This window comes from Siphateles boraxobius, unplaced genomic scaffold (assembly GCF_051911475.1).
Source record: "Siphateles boraxobius isolate OS27281-9 unplaced genomic scaffold, OSU_SipBor_1 20, whole genome shotgun sequence".
In the NCBI taxonomy this organism is placed as follows: Eukaryota; Metazoa; Chordata; class Actinopteri; order Cypriniformes; family Leuciscidae; genus Siphateles; species Siphateles boraxobius.
Window position 1 is genome coordinate 13,560,974 of NW_027508811.1, and position 22,987 is coordinate 13,583,960.

Sequence of the window (22,987 nt, forward strand, 5' to 3'; positions counted from 1 at the left end):
CACGTTCAACATCAATTTATTTTGTGCAAAAGAGTACATTTAAAAAAAGGCAAATATGAAGAACTGACTAAAGAATGAGGATGAGCTTTTCTCCAAATGAATACACAATATTTCTGAATTTCAAATCTGTGAAAAATTCCAGCACAGATTGCATATAAATATGTATACACTTATCAGACTTCAAATATCTTGTTAAAATACATTTCAAGACTTGAAACATGTAGTTTGTGTTTCAGATGAGAATAGTGTTTCTATATCATCGTTACATGGGATTAGAGAATTTCAGCACCCCTGTCTCTTAAAAAAACCAATGCCCCGAGTTTACATCAAAACATGCAAATGTAAAGTACATTAATAGAACATACTTGGTAAGTTATTGCAGTTAAAAGGTTATGAGTATAGATATGAATGTTAAAGAACTATTCTCCTCTATGTGACTCATCCTTCCTGGTATTCCCTGATACACTTTACAGTGACATATAAATCATTTCTCATTGCTGATCATTTCTACCAATGTCTCTGAACCTGCTTTAAAACTCCATGTCATTTTCCCCCTTATTATTTCTTACTTTACATAGATCTTTCCATTAGTTCTACTTGCCAAAAGCCCTTTGTCAGTTCTTAAAAACCTGTAAATCAGAACCAATATCACTGCAACAGAGATCCAGATTACCACAAGCCCTAAATATTTAGCTTGTCAGTAGTAGTACAGTATTTTAGAACTAAACCTCACCATTTCTACCATCTCCATTACTACCGATGACTTTAACAAACCATAATAATCATAATTCATACAAAAGCAATATGATAAAACATCACTGGCAACAATGCCTGGTTCTTTAATTGGTCTTATCACAGAGATACATGCAAAACTTTAACAATAAATCATATATATATAAAAGAATGCAGTTTACCAGCAACTGCAAAAAAATATCATGAATCAATTTTACATTAGAAAACAAGTGTCCACAGTGGCCTTAGGGACTGAGATGTCCATGTTACTGAACAAATGCTGAGGAACTTGCTGAAAGTCTTCACCTCAATGCACTGAACAGCTCTCTCATTCTGCAGGGAGAGCAGTCACACGAAAAAATGCTAGTCTCTCAGCAGAGCGTAAAATAGGAGACAGGAGAGCTATAGTATGTACAAACCTGGCACAGTCCTGGAGTGCATTCAATGTGGAATGTGTAAAGCTTACACAATGTGTATTGGGCATTCATGAAGAAATAAACAGCCATACTGTAACATTTGCAGTTTGGATACATATATTCTCTCGTGATGGTCGCGTGCAACTTCCCAAAACGTTTTGAAAATAGTGAAGACAGAGCATAAAAAACGCTGCATCTGTCAGACACATCCTTCCTTCCCTATTTCCCCCTAAGCACATTTTCCGCTTCCCTCCAGCTTTTTTCAAAACAGTGCAGACGTTAGCAGTGTTCCTAAGGAAGGAGATGAATAAATGGGGCTGAGAAGGAGTTTCGAGAGGACCTGATTGAATTCAGGTTTGCGCTCTCAGTTGGACAAAGTGTTTTCATTGAGCTGGTCTAAAGGGACAGTGAGGTTTTGAATCTGGCGGTACACAAAGAAGAACAGTTGCGGCTGTGGGCGGCTATGTAGTTCGGCCTTGATCCTCTGTGGATGAGTGTCCGGGGCCAACTGCTGTGTGGTTTCATCTGTCAAGAGGAAAAGGGCGTAGTTCTCTGGGTCCGACACTTTAAACTTGTCCGAGCATATCTGACACACATCCTCTGTTGTGGCGTAAGGATGGACCTGAAGGGTTTTGGCTGTGCAGCCATTGCTTGCATCTTGCAGTGCCACCCGCAAGTAGTTCTAAATATATAGACAAGAAGAAATTTAGAGGTATATGCCAATATATATCAAGCACTTTACTCCCATAATTATAAATAATAATAAATCCCATAAAAAGTTATCATAATAATATAAAATATTGTTATTATTATTACTGCACAGAGTTCATTGCTATTATTATTATTATTGCAAATAGTATTTTCTGCATTTAATAATCACAAAACTTTGCTACATTTATGATAATTTCTTGATTATTCAAAGTAATAGGGCTGTGGAACGATTAATTGTGATAAATCGCATAAAAAATAAAAGTTTGAGTTTACATAATATATGTGTGTATACTGTGTATAATTATTTTGTATATATAAATACACACACATGCATGTATATATTTAAGAAATATTTGCATGTATATGCTGTATATAATATTTTATATATAAATAACACATTTTTCTTAAATATATACATGCATGTGTGTGTATGGTACAAAATAATTATACACAGTACACACACATTATTATTTATTGGTATTATTATCATTGCAAATAATATACTTATGTTCTTAAATCTATATTGTTTTAAGGAAGAATAGATAAGAACTTTACCAGGGATTTACCTGGAAATCATCCACAGATGGTGTGGAACGCTGGGTTGTGCGTCTGCGGTGCCACTGGTGCAGTGTGTTCCGGGTCTCAGAGCTCAGCACACGTGCTGCCTGGTCCTCCTGGAAGTTCTTGATGAGAGACATTGCCCCATATGCACTGGTCAGGTAATAGCCTCCTAAAATCAGATAAGAAATATTGGAACATTAAAAAAGTTTGATGCCCGACAAAATTATGCAATAACTTGAGTAGTTACCGCTGTAGCCAACACACACTTTGGGGTCTAATGTACCTTCTCCATGAAGGAGTGATGGGTCCAGTAACTCCATCATGTACTGTATTTCAGCATCCAGCTGTGGCATGTCACACTGGGCCATCACATATGTCAGCATGGGCAGGAAGTCATCTGCCCCATACATCCTCCCTGCCATTATTACAACAAAGATTGAAATCATGAGTCTACTCAGAAGTATTATAAGCATTCTGTGGACAACCACATACATGGATTCACACAACTACATCACACTAATGTACCTGAGTTGCTCTCCATTATGGTGTAGATAAGCTTGCACACACTGAGAAGCAGAGACACTTTTTTCTCTGGCGAGTACATCTTGCACATGTTGTGGAACTTGTGGCGAATCTTCTCTATGGCCACATGGTCAGGGGGAAGAGCACCATCCACGCCCATCTCCTGGGGCTGCTTGGCTTTGGCCGAAACCAGATTCTCCTTCAGCTGCTGCCAAGTCCCGCTGCTCACCTGGAAGTCCTGCAGAGTCGCCTCTATCACAGGCTTCAGGGGCTTCAGCACACACTTGTGCATGGCTTTCTCCATTACCTGATCTATGGAGGAAGACGTAGATATTTGATAATTATATTGAAATAGTTACATAGAACAGTTGTATAAAAATGGGTAATAGGACAAAGCTAGATGCAGTTAAAACCCTGTTAATTTAATCTCAGAAATTCTGTTCAAGTTTCTTATTCAAATTACTATATATATATAGTATATGGCCAAAACACCACATATGTTTTGGAATTTGTTTTGGTGCGCTCCGTCATAACTATAGAAGTCAAAGAAACAGAAAAAAAACATTGGAACATAGATAAAATCTCAACATTTTTTTTTTTTGGACAAGACTATTTGTGGACAAGCCTATTTGTGGCTGAAATGACTGTGACCATGAGTATATTGACTGGGATATCCGACGTGGCTCATCGTTCCATTTCCTCCTTTATAGGGGAATACCTGCTCGCAGTATTTTTACACCTACTTTTCCAAAACTCTTGTTCCAAAACAAGTACAAAATGTCTCCGACAGCTCAACAGTCTCTGGTATTGCTCACATATGACAACAAGTTGTGTCTTGTAACTTCGATTGTGCAAGCAGGCCTTGAAGACCATACCTAAATTGTAAAATCATCTATAAACTGTAGGGGAGTGTATGCGTAACTAAAATCATCTGATCTAAAGAACAGAATGTAATGTTTAATCAGGCTTTGGAAAATGCTGACAGTGCTGCTTCTGTCAGCACACTAGACCACTGAGTCAAAGAAACACCATCATAATTGGTGACAACAAGCATGCTTTTGTGGCACTGCATACGCTTTTTTTATTTTATGTATTTATAGTAGTGAACACAAACTAATACCATTTGTGTGCTTCCTTTTCATTTTTTGGGTCTATTACAAATGTAAATTGTAAGTTTGTGTAAAACAAATTATATATGAATAAGTTTTTAAGTTAATATACTGTAAATAGTATAATGTTTTCTAGGAAAACAGTGCATTATATCCATGAAAGGTTTACATGAGAGGTTACACTTCACTTGTCAGTAAACGTCTAAAACATGTAGCAGCGTGACTCAACTGCTAGTGACCGTAACAACTTGTCAAAAAAAAAAATGGAAATAAAGTAAACTAAACCTTTTTTTTCCAAATGTATTCCATATGGCATCAATGCAAAATGTAAAAACAAAGCTGTTTGTAGTCAGTGGAAACAATCGGGTCAAATGCTATCTACAAGTGTCCACAACAATCGCCAAGCGGAAATTACGACTTCCTTTTCTTCACTAGCCAAGGCTACATATACTCACACTCAGTCACTCCATTCACAAGAATTGATGTATCAGAAACACAAATAATAAATAGCCAGATTATTGTGCCTTACATCAGGGTGTTTTAGAGGTCTGACTTAAACTCTGACACAACTGAATGCTTAAACAGAATCAGCAGTTGGAAATGTGTTTACATGGTCATCTGTCCCAGGAGAGAGCAGACAGCTCAGCAAACAAGCCCCGCTCCTGTCACTTTTGTGAGAAATGCAAAGAGCTCTGCTAATGAAGGCGTGAGGGTGGCACAGAGCCAAATATTTAGAGGAACTGAACTGGTTTGTAGTTCCACTTAAGAGTTTTATTCTGTGGAACAACCGCAGACACGGTTAAAGCGAGGGGACTGGGAGGGGTAGGCTACATATTACATACTATATAATGTTATGTGTACTGCCTTTATTATTTAGCAAATTCTTGTGATTTGGGCCTTTAATATTTGGCTAGGATTTCACTGCACATCAGGTCAACAGGAAACCACAGCAGTGATGGAAACAGGAATGTTTACAGGAATGCGTCTCAGATCAGAAACACTCATTCGTCAAGGCCACCTCTACTTGAAAGGCTATCTTCCAAAGCTTATAAACATCCCCTCAAACAATCTCCTATTCTCCTCAGTGTCTCTCATACATGGCGCTCTCTCTGTCTCTCTCTCACTCCATGTCTGCACTGCAGTCTGGAAAATGAAGCCACAGTGACAGGAGAACTGAATCCACTGATGCTTCCCACGCAACAAGCACACGCTAGCGCTAAAGTTAAGAGACAAGGCCGCAAAGTACGTCACAGCACAGAACAAAAGGCACACACAAATTACCGGTATACCAGACAAACAGACCAAATAAAATTCCCCTTCATAGTTTATTGACCCCTCCAAATAAACAAAGTCTTTCAGGAAAATTAATGATAACTCTAAACTAAATCTATCGTCTCAGACGTGTTTTTAAGGTATAAGGTAAGTACTCAGAATAGAGCAAAGGCACAACAACAACAAAAAATCCTTGGGCCTGAAGTAGAAACAATAAGTCTTTCCAGACACATCTCGATAAAACAGTGTCTTAACCCTGTTATGACTCAAAAGTGAGTTATGAGAGCTGAGCTGGAACACGGACTTAAAAACAGACTTCGGGGGGAAAAAGGGTGACATTATCTGTCAAATGTCATTAACTGTGCATTCAAGCTTGTTCTTATTGCTTTGTTAAGTCGCAGAAAAGGATTGCTTTCTATGGCAGCATGATCTCATAGCTATGGCCCTTATTGTGCTTGTTTAAACACAACACGAATACAACAAAATCTGCCAGTTCACAAAGGCAGCAGCATCAGGTTAGGAGCTCTGAACAAGAGCCCTTTTCTCTACATTCTTGCCTAACACCCACATACTTGATGCCTGAATCAACAAGCAGGAGGGGTTACGCCGGATCATAGTAGAGATATATCGGAGACACTGGCTTGTTTGGCTGAGGTCCATTCTGGGAACATCTGGAAAGTGATTTATTCCTTAAAACACATAGCACAGCAAGAATTTGTTTACAACCCATAAGAGAGAGACGAGGAGGAGGACGCTCAGGGCGATGGATGATGCAAATTTCCTGAAGAACCAAAACAAAACCCGGCTGAGCTGAAAATCCTCATTAATACTTTGGAATTTATCAAAATTAACCTCAACCAAATTTGTGATAACTAAACTACTTCAGCATGTTGATCTGTTAGGCTTTTGCAGCTAGTGTGTCATTGTATAAAATATATTATTGCATTGTATAAATTATATTATGTCGCAGACAGTTAAAGGCGTGTGGCCAGTTATACAAAAGCCATACTAATGGTTCTCTGCCCACACAAGAGTATGCCAGAGTATATCTCAGCTCAATGTCCCTTGTGTGTGCCGTTCACGTGGAGTAAAACGCCTCCAGGCTGAGATGAACAGACATGAGAGCTTTGCCTTATGAACACACGCTCACAGGTTTAACCCTGAGAGACCCAAGCATTCATACTGTACACCCAAAAACATGTTTTTAGAAAGGCACTGGTGATAAAAATCATGATTTTATATGAAAACAATGTCTCATGTTTAAACAGGTTTTTAAAATATTTAAAGAAATTATTGTGTACTGTATATATCACACTTTCTATTTCTTCTAAGTGTTGCATATATATTATCCAAAACAGTTTGCAATGGTGCAATGATGTCAATACGCAGTAAACATGTTGTGTAATATTACATATTGTGCATACTATGACATTCAAACAGTAAATATTTCCCTGCCAAATTTCTTGTTGTGAAACATTTGTGAGTAATTTTGCTACAATGGGTCTTTGAGGGTAAAAGAACTGTAACCTGACAGTATTCAAAATAAAACATTCTAAACACGTGCCCTCTTCCCAGCTACAGAATTCTCCACACACAGCAAAGTGAAATTATTACGGGTTTAATATTATGACCTGCTGCTCTGGAATTTAAAATATAGTATTTTATTTGTACACTTAAAATTCTAGCTAAAAGGTCCTATTTGTTGTGCTGTGAGCGGTGGACCATAGGTTCCTTGTAAATCAGTGCCAATGGAGACAGACTGGTGCCTCATTTTACAAGAAGATTCAGATCATAAACAGTCCGCCAAGACATTCTCAGCCTTTGAGACTCTCATTCAATTTTTGTTAACCACAAAATAGCATTGGATCATTGTCAATGTCACTTTTGGATCCTATAAACCCTTAAAAATAACCAACATTCTGATGCACAGCAGATTATTCCTAATAGTTCACTAAGGAATCTATATGAATATCAATTCAGGAATATGTTGGTAAGCCTATGCTACACAGCTCTTATCACTGTATATTAACCTCTACTACAAAGACAGTTTACCAGATGTCAGAGCAAATATTATTTCCTCTAATCCTCTGCATTGAGAGTAAGTTAATTAAAATTTACAAGATCATTAAGTGCCTTAATACTGCAGAGGAGTGTCAATTTAGTGTGTTTAGTGCTGAAAATTGGCCCAGCTCCAAATGGGACATATGATGTGTATTTGTGGTCTTGCGATGGCCACTGCATGCTTGTGAATTTCTAAGAGACTGCAGAGTGTCAATTCGAGACCACATAGCACCCCGCTTTGTCAATGCACACTTTTGCAAAATCTTCCCTTTAGTATTGAAGGAAGGAAGCCTTACCAATTTGATCCTCGGGGATAAGGGACTCAATAGGTGGATCAAGCTCCGAGCTCTGCAGCAGGTAGGACTTCATCTGAGTCATGAACTGCCTGAGAGTCTGCAGCAGGTCCAAGCCTGATGCGTGGCTGCCGCCATTCTCCTGCAAAAAGCTCACATAGTCCTGCACCAGGCAGCCAAAGTAAGTCCCTTTATCCCTGGACTGCTCAACTATCTTCCGAATGGCTCTCCTCTCAGGCGTCATCAGAGAATTGAGAACGCCACTCATTTTGCGCAAATGTCCTCTCAGTGCACGCGGCAGCACGAATGTACCAGCGCCGTTCCGCTTTTTTGACTTGAAGGGTGGTAGCACCTCCTGGTCGCTCTCCAAGTTGATGCCGTCGTCTTCTTCCTCTTCTTCCTCCTCCAGGCTGCTGTCGCCAGTGGGACGTTCAGTTCTGGAGGGACTGGCCTCCATAGGCAGCGAGAAGCTGTGGGTGAAGTCGAGAGAATCTGAGGACGAGGTGGAGATGCTGATGTCGCTCAGACGCTCTCGTCCTGTGGAGCAGCGCTCATCTGTGGGGCTGCAGTTCTCCAGGGTGGTGGAGTTGCATGAAGAAAGCTTGGCCAGGCTCCAAGACACGGCTTCCTCAATGGTCTGGTCATCCAGGGCCATGTGGCAGCGGAGGCCGTCTGCGTCAAGCAGACCGGAGGAATTCTTACTGCGAGATGAGGGCACCAGGATGGGCTTACTGAACTTTTTGGGTGGGGAGGATGAGGGAGATAAGGAACTAAAGGATGATCCCAACCTCCCCAGCAGGCTGCTCTTTTCCTGAGGCGTTTTGATCCAACAAACCGTCTCAGGCATGGTCTTCTGTTTACGGAGAACTGCTGGTTTGCCGGAGGCAAAGCAAGGAGGTGGGGGTCGAGGTGGTGGGGATCTCTCACTCTTGGATCTAGTCACACTTGTGTGTGGTTTGATTTGTGTGCTGCTTGTACGGCAGAAGATGCTGCGATCTATTCTATGCAGAGCACTGTGGTGGTGCTGAGAGCCACTTGCGTTACCCGGGGATGTTTCTTGCTTTTTGGGTGAAGGATTAGGTTGGTGTGTCTGCAGGAAGAGGGGATTGATGAAGCACAGTGCTCCGTTGGATTGACTGTATTCAAGTTCAGAAGGGGTCCGAGTAAATGGGATGCCCGGGACTCTTAGGGAGAAATTAATGCCCAACTGTTTTAGATTTTGACTGTCACAAACAGTCTCCCCAGACTCAGAAGACTTCTTCTTATTGCACAGTTCAGAGTCCCAGAAACCTGCAGAAAGATAACACAATGAGGCTCCACTTGAATAAAAAAAATTCAATAAATTTGGATAAAGGGAAGATCAAGAAAAGCTCATTCTCTGAATTTGATGAAATAAGAGGCATTTACTGTACCTATTTGACAGCTGAATCATATTCTTTTAACGTAATTACAGAAGAAAAAACAAATAAAAGAGAAATTTCAGAAAATTCTAAATATTGAGCACAATATCAAGTGATTAACAAAAATGCTCAAGAACATTAACATACACTTCAGATAATGCTTCTGAAAGGGTTATCCTACAAATCCAAGCACTGGCATTCAGAACACAATGACATAATCGAGTGGGCGCAAACACAAAACCACAAAATTCCATGAGAGAAACTAATGAAAAAAACATTGAAGTGAACAATCAACAAAATCTAAAAACAATGAGACAAGAAAAGGATAATTAAACTTACGCTACATCTAATAATTAAGTCTTCTCTTCAGTCTGTATGTAAATAGTGTGAGCAGAAAACGTTACACGTCTACAGTCCATGCAGTGACTCTGCTGTCTGAGTTGTGAGTGGTAGAGTAGTGCTGATACACACACAGTGAATGGTGAGATCATGCATGCTGATGAGAAGGTGGGAGGAGCACAGACAATCCAGCTCTCAGTTCCTCCTCTCATATTACTCACTCGTTCATACTAAAGGCCGCCCCTTCAAACGTTTTCATTTAATGCAATACAAGAATGACTTTTCTTAATTTTGGTTTGGTTATTCAGTAAACAGACACTTTGCACTTTGATTAAGTTTCAGTTTTAGGTAATCAACACTATAAGTATCGACTATACCTATACCTAAACAAAAGGGGAAAATGTTGTACTTAAGAATAATGTGCTGATTAATTTACCAATAAATTGAGGTAAATAACATATTTAGAGATATGTTTCCCATGTACTTAATTTTTATTAAATAATAATAATAATAATAATAATAATAATAATAATACTAAATTGCCTGAAAGCCAGAAAAGAAATAAAGGATTGACAGGAAATCAGATTGTTTTTCTTCATCAGTCATCTCCAAACTGATAACATCTGAGATAAGAGCGGGAAGTGTTTGCGTCACTCAGATCAGTTCTATTGAAGTGGCACCTGTACAGGCATGGAATGACTGGAAACCTTTACCTGTGTACACAATTGTTCTTTTATTTGATCTTTTCTGTCTCTTCTTTGCCTCACTCTCTGTAAACAAACTTAAAATGCTAAATTACGTTGTGTTGCCTTTGTTTCTTTTGCTCTTTCTGCTCTCTTTCTTAATGCTTCTCTTGTTATACTCAGCTCACCCCCACAGTTTTCTGATCATAATCGGCAGTCAATGAGACGCTGGAATTTTGTCTTGGTGGAGTTTCTCTTGTAAATGATCTTAGTTTGAGTTACCACACCCATTACTGCTGTCAGCTTAACTCTGCATGGCCATTTCAGCCTTCATTACTGCCTAACCATATTATTACAGGTGGCATAACCTGCCAAAACTCGCTGTCTCACCCATCCCATTCAGACTGCCTGAGGAAAGTATTCCATTTCACAAAACTAAAATATGATCTTAATGCTCTTAAACTCTTATATGAAAACATGACCCAAAACAAGTCATTTACTGATTTCATATTCAGATTAAGATAAAAAAAATGCTTTTGGCTCAAATCAAACAATGTAATCATTTAAGGTACAACATAAAGTTGCAGGATCATTTTCTTTTGTAATATACCTCATAATTTCTGCTAATCAAACAAAACCCATAACAATTTAGTTTTTATACGTCTTACTAGAGGAATGTCGTACACATCACATACGTCAATTAAAGTATAACGTTACAACATTAATCAGAAACAAAGCAAACAGGCAGATCTCTGTTCGACAGAGACATTTACTAGCGTCAAACACATCTGTGGTCAATTTCACGTAGCCAAAGTCTTATCATCCGCGTATATGTTGTCCGCATGAGCTTTTAGTAAAATGCCACGTGTCGAATGCTGTCGTATGTTTGCTGGCACAGTAACACCTGTATTGTCAATACTCCAGGATATATCCGACTGACGTTCTAGTTCTTCACTATGCTAGATGTTGTTGTACTACAGAATCTACCATGTTCATACAGCCTGCAGGTTTAGGGCTTTAAGACTTAAAAACAATACAGATGGAAAGATCATACAGCATTCTGTTGAATTGGCTGCCTTTTTATTTTTCCATAATTGGTCACTCCAATACTGTATATTAGGGATGCACAATATATGGACACCACATGGTTGGTGCCGCCATGGATATTAGCGTATATTGGATTTTTAATTGTGAATATCCTACCTTTTTACATTTAGATTTCCTTTAATTTCATCCAACGCTCACTTAAAGTTAATTTTTAAAAACACTAATAATTTAATAACACTGATAAATTTAATCTTAATAAATGTCAAAACTAATATGCATTTTAATGCACATTATTATGTTGTGATGCATAAATTCACTTGTAGAATTTAAAATGACTGATTTTAATGTTTGTTTATGTATTTAGACAGTATAACAGTAAATAATTTTAATAATCGGTATCAATTGGTTATTGGCTATAACATGAAAATAAGTATCAGTTTATCATATTTTAATGTGCTCCCCTTCTCTATATATATGCTGTATATTTTGTCTGTATGTAGAGTTGGTGGTTACTTGTAAATGAAATGCTTAGCTAAACGCTTTATTTTAACCATGAAAAACTGCTGAGTGCTCATCAACGATTAAACTTTGCTACACTGATTACAGTATTAAAACTTTGACCTGAATTGAAGATGGAATGCCAACATCTGCATTAGGTAAAGTACACATTAAAGAACTACACACAGCATTAAACCCAAACACACAGACATATAATAAACACAAAAAAAGCTGATGGTCATTAGAGGAGCAGTTATGCTGTCTGAGTAACGCTGAAACCCAACAGTCAGCAGTTAGGCTCAGTAAAACATTCATGCACAGAGAAGAAAATTCACCTCTTCCGAACTGAGCCACTTCCTCCAGATCTGTGAGGGTCTTTGCAGCTGCGATGGCCTCGGGGAGCTTCAGGGTGAAGGGCAGAACGTCCCTAAAGAGCACAAATGAATGTTGAGAATCATTACAAACATTCTTCAAAAGACTGATGACAAATACTAAAAACTAAACGTGCTGAGAGTTGTTGTCTGCACTCGTGGAGAGACTGAAAGAAAGAATGAGTAGGTGAGGGAGAAAGAGGTGTGTGTTAATCCACTGACTTTTCTGCATGGCATTGGCACAGACCTAGCTTGGATTTGTTAAGTCTAGCAAGCCTCTTCATTACAAAGTTCACATGGGTGGTATGTAAACAGGTTAAAACAAACTAACTTTGACTACATTCTGTTCTTTCAAGCAAAAAGAGGCCATGTTTCCAGTCAGATTCTTCCTTCCTGCTATTATCTGTGTTGCACTTGAATGCAATTGAATTAGCATCATCTGGTTTTACTTTACCACAAACTTTTTAATTTATTCTCAGAACTTCAGGAGATGTTCTTAAAGGTGCAGGGTATAATTTCCATGCATTACAAAAATAACAACACCTTTCCTTTCCATTGGCCAATTCCAACAGATAGTCCCACCCTAAACTCATGCCATCGGTTGAGCTAATATTGCTGTGTAAGGTTGAGTCTGTATTCTTGGGTAATCATTACTATATCTAGTTTTAGTAGAAACCTGTTTAGAATTTCTTATGGAAGACCCAAGAATTCTGATAAATGAATAATGTATACACCAACAAAACATAAAGGTCCTCCATTTTTTTAATATAAAATAGACCAGTGAATTATCCTGGAAACAAAAGCAGTTTTTGTAGCAGTTTCATTTGCTTTCAGAATGGGATCATCTAACCTGCTGATACAGCAGAATGCCACCAGTCGGAAGAGGTCTGCAAAGCTGATCCCTGAGCCCTCCAGGGAAAAAGCTGTAATAAAGACACACCACAGAAGGTTACACTGGACTTGCTATTGGAAAAAGTGGAATGACCTAACAGCCTCTCTCAAAGGGAAAAGTAAACAGAGCCAAATTTGTACATTTAAACTTCCTTTACACAAGCTGCACAGGATCTGACCCACTTACTGTATGTGCAGAGACTGACAGACAAAGGCAGAGAGTGAAACCATTCTAATAAGCTGATTATACACTTCATATTTTTGTGAAAACTGTGATAATTATTTTGAACGGAAAAATCCTGGAAAAAAGGTATTTATTTGAAACAGAAATCTTTTGTAATTAGGTAAAAGTCTTTTCTGTCACTTTTGATCAATTTAATATTATGCATATATGAATATATATATATATATATATATATATATATATATATATATATATATGAATATATATATATATATATATATATATATATATATATATATATATATATATATATATATAAAATAAAATATTACATTTCTTGTAAAAAAAATCATACTGACCCAAACATTTTTAATGATAGTGAATGCTGTTCAGATCACAATACACAATACACATATATTGGACTAACATTCAGTACCACAGCACTCTTATCACCCTGTGTGTTTGACAGAATAACACGATTTATAAATGAAGTTAAAGTGCCCTATTATGCTTTTCAAAAATTACCTTTCATGCAGTGTGTATGAATATAGCTGTTTGTGAACGTAAGGTCTACAAAGTTTTAAAGATCAAAGTGCATGACAAATAAAGTAGTTGTCTCTTAAAAGAAAGAACCGATCCTGAACTGCTGAAACAAGTCATCCGCAATTCCATTCTCATTTCCTGTTACGTACCTATGTAACAAATTTGCATAATGCCAGCCTATGGTCTTCATTGTCTGCCCGCAAACAAGTTCTACTTTGACCCGCCCTCAAACACTGTAATTGTTGATAGTTCGTGTAGTTTGGTTTGTGTTGTCAACATGCCAAGAAAGACGGTATTTTCAGCGCTGGGAATCCACTTTGCATGCACTTCAAAAGGATGTGGACTCACACTGGAATTAATACGTAAAAAAAACATTGCAATCGTGCTGAGGAAGCCTCCAAAACTGAGATTCAGATATGGTAATGAACGTTTCATTTCCGACATGCACTGTAAGCAGTAGACCAATCACAACAGGCTGGGCCATATGACAAAATCAGAGCAGAGTAGGCTTGTGGAAAGGAGGGGTTTGGAGAAAAAATCTTTGAACAAAACTTTTTCAGACTCTTTGAGAAATTATGTGATGTGCAATCTATATAAGACAGTTTATTTATTTTTTACCTTGGATGCATGTAAACCTATTGTACAAGACTCCAAAACATAATTAGGAACCTTTAAAATTTCATAATTGGGGCACTTTAAAATTCTCGATTAAACAAACATCTGTAGTTTATTACTAATTTACTGTAGTTTATTACTAAGATTAGACAGGATGTGGAAAGGTAAATAAAAAAACACACCAAAAACTTCAGTCAGGAGGAATTGAAAAAGGTGACATACACACACACTATTAGTGGTCTGCAAATGGAAAGAAATTTGGTATAGTACTTACTATACTGACTCTCTTTAACAGGAAAGTCCCGAACAATCAGCGTGTCACTGTCCATCCGCAGGGAAATCACCTTTTTCTGCAATTTATAACACCTCCTCACCACAAACCTCTAGGTAAAAAACAGACACACAAATGAAAGGAAAAAACAGGAACGTGAATAAAAAATAAATAGCAAAATAACCTATTGTTGTTGAGCAAGTTGGCTGCTGCATCTGCGCAGACAGTGTCTTTACCCCTGCCGGCTGCGGCTGCAGAATGCGTCTGGCTTCCTCATCGCTGAGTGACAGCAGCAACCATACAGAGTGTGTCTGCATCAATCTGTCCAGGATGCTCATGCGTCTGCGTAGAGAGTCATACCCAGAATCCCTCACTCCAGGTGCACCAGCGCAGGCAGAAGACTGCAGGAACAGACCACTCACCTCTCCTTCCAGACTACAGATATATACAGAGAGAGAGAGAGAGAGAGAGAGAGAGAGAGAGAGAGAGAGAGAGAGAGAGAGAGAGAGAGAGAGAGAGAGAGAGAGAGAGAGAGAGAGAGAGAGAGAGAGAGAGAGAGAGAGAGAGAGAGAGAGAGAGAGAGAGAGAGAGAGAGAGAGAGAGAAAACTTATATTCCACAACAACAACGGTTAAAAAAAACACTTGATTGAAGCAGTGGTTGTCAAATGTTTTCAGGTGGCAGATCCCTTCAACAGTAACATTTTATTTTATTTATGTTACTAAAAAAATCTTACTAACCACAAAATTCTGCCATCTTAAAACTGCCTGACTGTGAGTCTAAGCTAATTAGACTAAATGTTGACTAAAAGATATGCATACAATAACATACAACTTTGGTTTACTCTGAAAACTTTCATTATAAATAGAGAGAGAAACCTTTTTAACATCACATGATAAAAACAACACTTGGTCTTGTATTGAAGCAGTGGCTGTCAAATGTTTTCATATGGCAGAACTGACTTTTGTTTTTAACAGTATGATAGGTCAGTGTGGGTTTAGAAAGGTTATACTGACTTTGTCTCTTAAGCTGTAAAGTGTTTCAAGTGGTCTGTGACTTAGCTGATTAAAAATATAGACAACAGTAAGTAGAAATAATGCATACATTTTTCTTTCTATAAATAATAGCAATATCAATAAATATCAATACCAAATGAAGAAAAAAAAGATTAGAAGCTTGTTTTGGTTGTCACTTCAGTTGTGTTCCAAATTTTTGAAAGCTGATTGTGAAACTGAATTTATTTGTTCCATTCACTTCCTTTTAATTTCATGGAAATGTGGTATTGCAAAACCATGTCCTATAGTGTAAAAATAAGACATGCTCCACCTGGTGAAGAACATAGGAAGTACAAAAACAAACACAATAAATCTACACAGTCCAAAAAGACTCAGCAAGAGACAAAACATTTTAAAGCTGATGTCTGTTATTCAAAATATCCAGTGGCATGAGTTTGTTGCGTTTTCAAAATCCTAAAACCTTTGTTTTATGTAAACATTTGTTTTTATCACAACTATTTATTTTCAACCGTTTTAAATTTCCAAGTTTTCAATGTGGCCCCAGACCTTTGGATCCCACTGTACAATTGAGCACAAATACAAAAGAAAACAGCAAATAATGTACCCTAAAACTCCCATTAATGCCAGTGAGGAGGATGACAGTAATGAATGATGGACTCACCCCTGTAAGATCTCTGTCTCCGGCTCTCTGGCTGGCTGAACCATCTCCTGCTTTAGCTCTGAGATCTCCGAGGAGAATGTGTCAATTAGCTGTAATCAAACACACGCACACCATATGAGCATGAAGAGCCGAAAATCTGAAGACATTCTGAATACGTGCTCATGTGTCATGCATGTTTTCTATGAATGGGAAGTGGCTGTGTCTGGAATTAGTCATCATGAAATGATTCCCAGTAAACCAGCAACTGCATCCGTTTCCTTTCAACAACTAACAGTGAGACCAATTCAGAAACAGAGACATCAAAGAACTGTGCAGTTAATTTTCCTTTCATTATTCCTTTCATTTTTCTAAAATGAAGCACTCTGAACAGCAGTCAGCAGTTTCCTTTGATTATTCCTTTCAAAATTCTGGTGATGGTGCAGTGGATAAGACACATGCCTGTGGTGTGAGAGACCCGGGTTCGAATCCACTGTGAGACACCAATGTGTCCCTGAGCAAGACACTTAACCCCCAGTTGCTCCAGAGGCGTGCAACCTCTGAAATATAGCAATTGTAAGTCGCTTTGGATAAAAGCGTCAGCTAAATGAATAAAAATGTAAAAAAATGTAAATGTAAATCTATTCTGTGTGGTACAAGGCAAGGTGATCTCTACCTAACTGCTTAGATCAGACATGAAGCACAGTGATTTTAGGTCAGTAAGGGTAAGTGCACTTGGAAAAGCTATTTAGGGCCCGAGCACCGATGGTGTGAGGACCCTCTTGGAATTGCTGTTTATTACTATTTGTCATTGTATTTTTTCATAGATCTGAGTTACTCTTGATGGCCACCAGGGGGCAGGCAGTTATTTGTTTTTTCTCTCTCCCTTTTTTATTTATTTATTTTTTGTTTCCATTTCTTGAACTTCTTTTAGCCTGTACAAATTCCCATTAACACTAACACTCATACGTGTGAGGAGACAGTCAAGATTTCAGTAAAGACTCGACCATGAACCAGACAAGTAAAGACCCATTCACACTTTCGGTTGTGTTTCTTTTCTTTTTTTTATCTGAGCCAGCATTTTCCGCTTATAGCCTTGTCATGAGGTATTTCTCGAACTTCATCTTAGACTTAGTTAGAAAACCACAATTACACACCAACCAGCTCACAGCCAAGAAAAGCACTCCCTAAAGACGTAAAACGTACTTCAGTGATACCAAAGTGCTTACTTGCTGTAGATTATTGCTGAATGGGCTACACACTTGAAAGGTCAAGAATGATCAAACCAACATAAAATAAACGGGTCCACTGCAATGGCTTGAATACGGCTCAATTATCTGAGACAGACAAGAAATACAGCCAAAAACAAAGCTTATCATCTTAAAAACACTCAGGAACAGGCATGCTTAAGTTTATACACACTTGTCACCATGGCCTAAATAGTAGAGTATTTACAAATGTAAAGACCAACGCTCTCTTTGTTTTTTGTCTTCGAAGATATTCTACAGTACAATCATAAAATAATATATGAATTATTGTGTGTACATGTACACTACTGCTCAAATGTTTGGCTTTAGTAAGAGTTTTTTTTAAAGAAATATATATTTAGCGAGGGTAAAATAAGTTGATCAAAAGCGACCGTAAAGACTTTTACATTGTTATTTAAAATACATGCTGTTCTTTTGAACTTTCTATTTATCGAAGACAAAATTATCATGAAAATATCCCTATCAAAGAAAATACATTTATCAAGAAAAAAATGTACTGAAGACACTAAAGACTGGAGTAATGGCTGCTGAAAATTCAGCTTTGAAAACTTATTTTAATTGTAATTTATTTTTGAATATTACTAATTTTACTCTTTTAAATATACAAATATATATATATATATATATGGTTTCCCCAGTCATATGTCAATGAGCAGCAATGAGAGAGAAAACAGAAGATACGTTTTAAAAAGATTTGCAAGAACACAGACAATTCCTCTGAGCTAATGTCAGCCAGAAAGAAGACAATAGGACTACCTATCATTTACACTTAATAGAGCAAACAGACACAATCCTGCTGAGATGGAGAAAGACAGAGAGACAGAGAGAGAGAGAGAGAGAGAGAGAGAGAGAGAGAGAGAGAGAGAGAGAGAGAGAGAGAGAGAGAGAGAGAGAGAGATCTGATGTAAAAATCATTCAGCTTGTGTTGATAAATTCATCGAGAAGCAGAGAATGACTTTAGCTTTAGTGATGAGCCATTAAAATAGGTGATGAAGCAGAAAGAAAAGGTGCAATTTCACCCGCTGGACATTTGTTAGGAAACTCTGATGCCTGTGAGGTGCTGGCTGGTGTTCTGGAGACTGGTGAGATCAAGAGCTCTTCCAAATGCTGCAGTCATCTGTGCCTCTATTTAATCAGCCGTGAGGTAAAGTCATTCATAGCATACAAAGCAGCCAAGAAAGTCTCTAGGAAACTATGTGCTGACATTTTACTAGCACGCTTGTTTCAGCCAAACACAGTCCTAACACTGAAAGGAGTGTTCGAAATATAAACACTCAGTGACAGCAGCAGAGTTATTCAATTAAAAAGATTGTTCGCTCATTCAGTGATCCTTTACTCACCCTCATGTCATTCCAACATGTTTATTCCATGAAACACAAAAGTTTAAATTTTGAGGAACATCTTGGCCATTTTTTTCCATGAAAAACTAAAGTAAATTATATCATATAGCAGTGGTTTAATGATCTGAAGTTTTATTGTGGACCCCAAACTTATTGGTTATTGACAATAACACAAACGTAATTGTTCACTTATCAGTATCTGCCAGAATTTTGATATTGGGCATCTCTAACATCATAAAAGTACTCAATATAGCTTGTATTTCAAGTCTTTTGCCATATGACAGTATTCGATGCCATATTTCATTTAAAAAAAGGGCAGGCATATATTCTTTAAAAAAATTCACCTTTTGTGCTCCAAGAAAGCAAGAAAGTCGTACACATTTGGAACGACAAAAGAGTGTGTAAATGATGACAGAATTTTCTTTTTGTTGTTGTCGTTGAACTATTCCTTTAATGACGAAGGTAAAATTCAATCCGCTCACCACATTCCACTGATGTATCATCTAAATTGATGACAGGGAAGAGATGTTACAGGACAGTTTTCTGTTAAGGAAACAAGGAGGAATATAAATTTGTGTTCACTGACGTTCATAATCTTATCATGCATTCGTCGAGGCCAATTAGTGTCAGAGCGAAAGCCTGGTTTATTTGCCTTTGGCTGCATCTAATTGTTTACAATATAACAAAGCTTGCAACTGCAACTACAACTTCCTCCTGCATGAAATGATCACAACACATGCTGGAGGATAAGTAAGGTCACCTGAAACAATTACATAAACATTCACACAAAAAGGCTTTATGTTTGTTGGAAGAATAGCTTGCAGAGATAACAGCTGGATCTATCATCCTCGGAGAACCTCTTAAGCTCGGCAGCTTTAGTGCTGGCAGAGAGAACGGACAGCATTCCACATGGTCTCCAGAGGCCCTGACTAACCTGTGCTGTCTGGCTCTAAAGTAGGACACTTACAGAAAGCAAACTTATCCAGTGATGGTGGTTTTTAGAGTGTCATTTATTGCTGGTTGATACATTACTGTGGAAGATATAAACAATAGTGCTGTTCTGTCATGACGTTCATTTGTAGACCATGTGGTCACATACATTTCTGACTACCTCTGAATGAGGTTTGAGTGATTGGATCACAAAACATTTTGGAACCTTCTAAAGGCGCTTTTCCACTACATGGTACGGCTCGATACGGCTGGGGGTTATGTGTGTACAGTAGCCTATTTGGTACTTTTTTTTGTACTACCTAAGTTGAGGTTCCAAGCGAGCCGTACCGATACTAAAATGTGACGTGTAAACACTACAGATCACTGATTGGTCAGAGAGAATCATCACTTACCAGCGTCATTGGATTTGCGACACAAGACACCAAATAGTCAGCAACAGCCACCGCAGTATCATTTGTTCAACCAAAACTTTTCATCCAAAAATGACAATTTTCTCATCATACACTTGTCATTCCAGAACTGTATGACTTTCGTCTGTGGAACATAAAAACATATTTAAAAAATCTATATTTTTTGTCCATACAATGAAAGTCAATGGGGTCCAAAACAACATTATTTCAGACCCCATTAACTTTGATGGTGTAGACAAAAAGATTTTTGTACCAAAAAGTCATTCAGGTTTGGAATGAGTAATTGGAGGTTTTACATAGCTTTAATACCAGGGGCCGGTGCATAAACACAACCACTATGTTAAGACTGTTTCTTAAGAACTAGGCTTACCAACTACCAGTTGGTTAAAAAAAATGTACACAATCATATTAGACCTTAAAAGTTATGACTAGTCTTTGAGAAAAAACTTTTAAGACCAGAAAGCAGTTTATGCAACCAACTACGGTTGTAAACTGGGTCTAAATTACAAAAAAAGCAAAACCAGTTTTTTTAATATAGGGAGGCTCAGTTAGAGAAACTCATGTAATGATAAAATACAGTACATGCAAATTCATATCCAGAACATGCAGACAGGCAAAACACACAGACAAACAAGGCAAAGCTCAGAGGACAGTGGGGATGTGTCTCTCCCCTCACCTTAAAAAAGCTGCTGCTCCGGTCCATGAGGCAGGACTGCATCATCATCTCTGCAGACATGATTTAGTGTATGCAGCTCTTCTGTGTCGGGCTGGGTTTCTGTGGATCACAGACATACATGCTTTATTTTGAAGCCCAGAAAAAGGAAATGTCAACCCATTCCACATGGATAGGTCAGAGAAACGAGCATACAAGACTTGTAGAGCAAGAGACTGGCATACAATCACCTCATGCACTCTCTAAACTTCAAATACCTTCTTCCCTTGCACCTCATTTTCTGCTTTGTGGATTAACCTAAACTAAACCCTTCATACACACTTTAACACTGTTTTATACAGTCACAAGCTCAAACACATCCTGTCCTAGATTTCTTATAACAAGAAGGATGTGCAGTTTATAATTGCCAATGCTATCTATGTTACAGCTAGGGCTGTCAATTCAACACATTATTTTCGTACTATCAATAATAAGATATAATAAATATAAATTAAATTCTATGATTCTGAAGTATATATTTTTAAGTAATGAATTTATCAATTAATAACCTAGCTATAACAAATTGCACTACACATTTGCATAGAGATCATGGAATTACTGTTAAGCTGCATTCACACTACAAGCAACAAAGCGACACGATCCCATTCATTTCAATGAAGAGTGGGTGATCTCCGGCGACACGAGCGACAGCAACCGTTGGCCACTGGCCACAAAGGTCACTGGATGGGGCGTGTCCAGCGACGCAACAAAGTTGAGATCAGTTCATGCAAATGAAGAGCGACTGTTGGCGAGCGACAACCAATAGGAGGTAAGTTAGTGGAGCGCACGTGATCCATCGCTCGTCAGTGCAGAGGCAAGATGAAGGAGAAGCTCATTTTAGCAGTCAGCAACGGTCCTATAATTTATGATATGTCATAAACGGTTGTACATACGGTGGTACCCACTGTGCTGACTCCGAGCCTGAATGGTTTTGCAATCCCAGAAAGACTGGCATTTGCCCTTTTGCTGCAGATAAATAGCTTTGATGGCAAAGACTCGCTGTTTCTCATTCATCTTTATTATTAGGCATTTAATGTACTGATTCCATTTATATTTAGACTTTTCCTTCCAAAATGTTTGTTGCAGCAAGAAAACTGATTTGTTGTCTACAACATGGAGTAACATCTGTGTTCAAATGACATTCGAACGTTACAAGGCAACCTGCAGTGGGAACACTCACCAGCGACCTCACTGCCAGCCACTGTCGACATGCTGCGACAAAGTCGTTGGTAGAGTGAATGCAGCAATAGTGAAAACAGAGATGACAGTCTGAGTTTAAATCTTTTGTTCACCCACTTTTCTAAAGAAGTTTTCAAAACAGTTTCAGGCATAATACAGGGAGAGGGATCAGCTGGGAGACTGGTGGAGACAAAACCAAGGCAAAGGTCAAGCCATGAGAAAGGGTGGTGGAAGAGTGCAGGAGGAGGAACATAAAGCTTTCTAATGCACTTTATCAGCTGTAAATGCATGACTCAGCACAGATAAGAATCAAAACCAGCTCCATGTGCAAAAATAAAACCCCTGGAATGTAGTGATTACTCACTGAAAATTACTCTTCACAAGGCCAACATACTGTACAGTCAGAGTCAAAAGTTTGGAAACAATTTAGTCATACTGTAGAATGCAGTGCAATATGAAAACTGTTTTTTTCATCCTCCTCCTTAAAGCTATATGGTAAACACTACCAATCAAAGGTTTGGGGTAAGATTATTATTATTTTATTTAATAAATTAATTTTACTCAACAAGTCTGCCTTAAATTGATCAAAAGTGACCGTAAAGATTTCTACCTCGTAACTAAAGATTTCTATTTCAAATAAATGCAGTTTAAAAAAACAACAACTTTCTATTCATCAAAGAATCATGAAACAAATATATCAGTTTCCACAAAAAATAGTAAGCAGCACAACTGTTTTTAACATTGATAATAAAAAGAAATGTTATTTAAGCACCAAATCAGCATATTAGATGATTTTTGAAGGATCATGTAATACTGAAGACTGGAGTAATGCTGAAACATCAGCTTTGCCTTTACAGGAATAAAATACAATTTTAAGACACTAGTGTAGTGCCCGTGCAAAATCTGTTTTTGTGTGTGTTTTTAGTAATTGTTGTCTGAGTAGCCTAAACTCTGAG

General features: G+C 38.0%; 1 protein-coding gene across 14 annotated transcripts in view; it reads right to left on the bottom strand.

Moving 5' to 3' along the window:
• The window catches only part of rin2a (Ras and Rab interactor 2a), a 34,723-nt gene continuing 11,736 nt past the window's right edge, over positions 1-22,987 (bottom strand). For 3 of the 14 annotated variants that reach the window (XM_077236962.1, XM_077236964.1, XM_077236963.1), the window contains exons 2-12: positions 20,817-20,915; positions 16,196-16,284; positions 14,756-14,954; positions 14,523-14,631; positions 12,866-12,938; positions 11,980-12,071; positions 7,681-8,967; positions 2,946-3,254; positions 2,704-2,835; positions 2,426-2,589; positions 1-1,830 (exon numbers count right to left, since the gene is read on the bottom strand). In XM_077236962.1, the coding sequence (XP_077093077.1) occupies positions 1,513-1,830; positions 2,426-2,589; positions 2,704-2,835; positions 2,946-3,254; positions 7,681-8,967; positions 11,980-12,071; positions 12,866-12,938; positions 14,523-14,631; positions 14,756-14,954; positions 16,196-16,284; positions 20,817-20,876 (2,832 nt within the window). In that variant the 5' untranslated portion in view covers positions 20,877-20,915 and the 3' untranslated portion in view covers positions 1-1,512. Of the gene's footprint in view, positions 1,831-2,414; positions 2,590-2,703; positions 2,836-2,945; positions 3,255-7,680; positions 8,968-11,979; positions 12,072-12,865; positions 12,939-14,522; positions 14,632-14,755; positions 14,955-16,195; positions 16,285-19,261; positions 19,323-20,122; positions 20,265-20,816; positions 20,916-22,987 lie in introns of all 14 variants that reach the window. The other 11 variants (XM_077236965.1, XM_077236967.1, XM_077236972.1 and 8 more) reach the window with 7 other exon arrangements.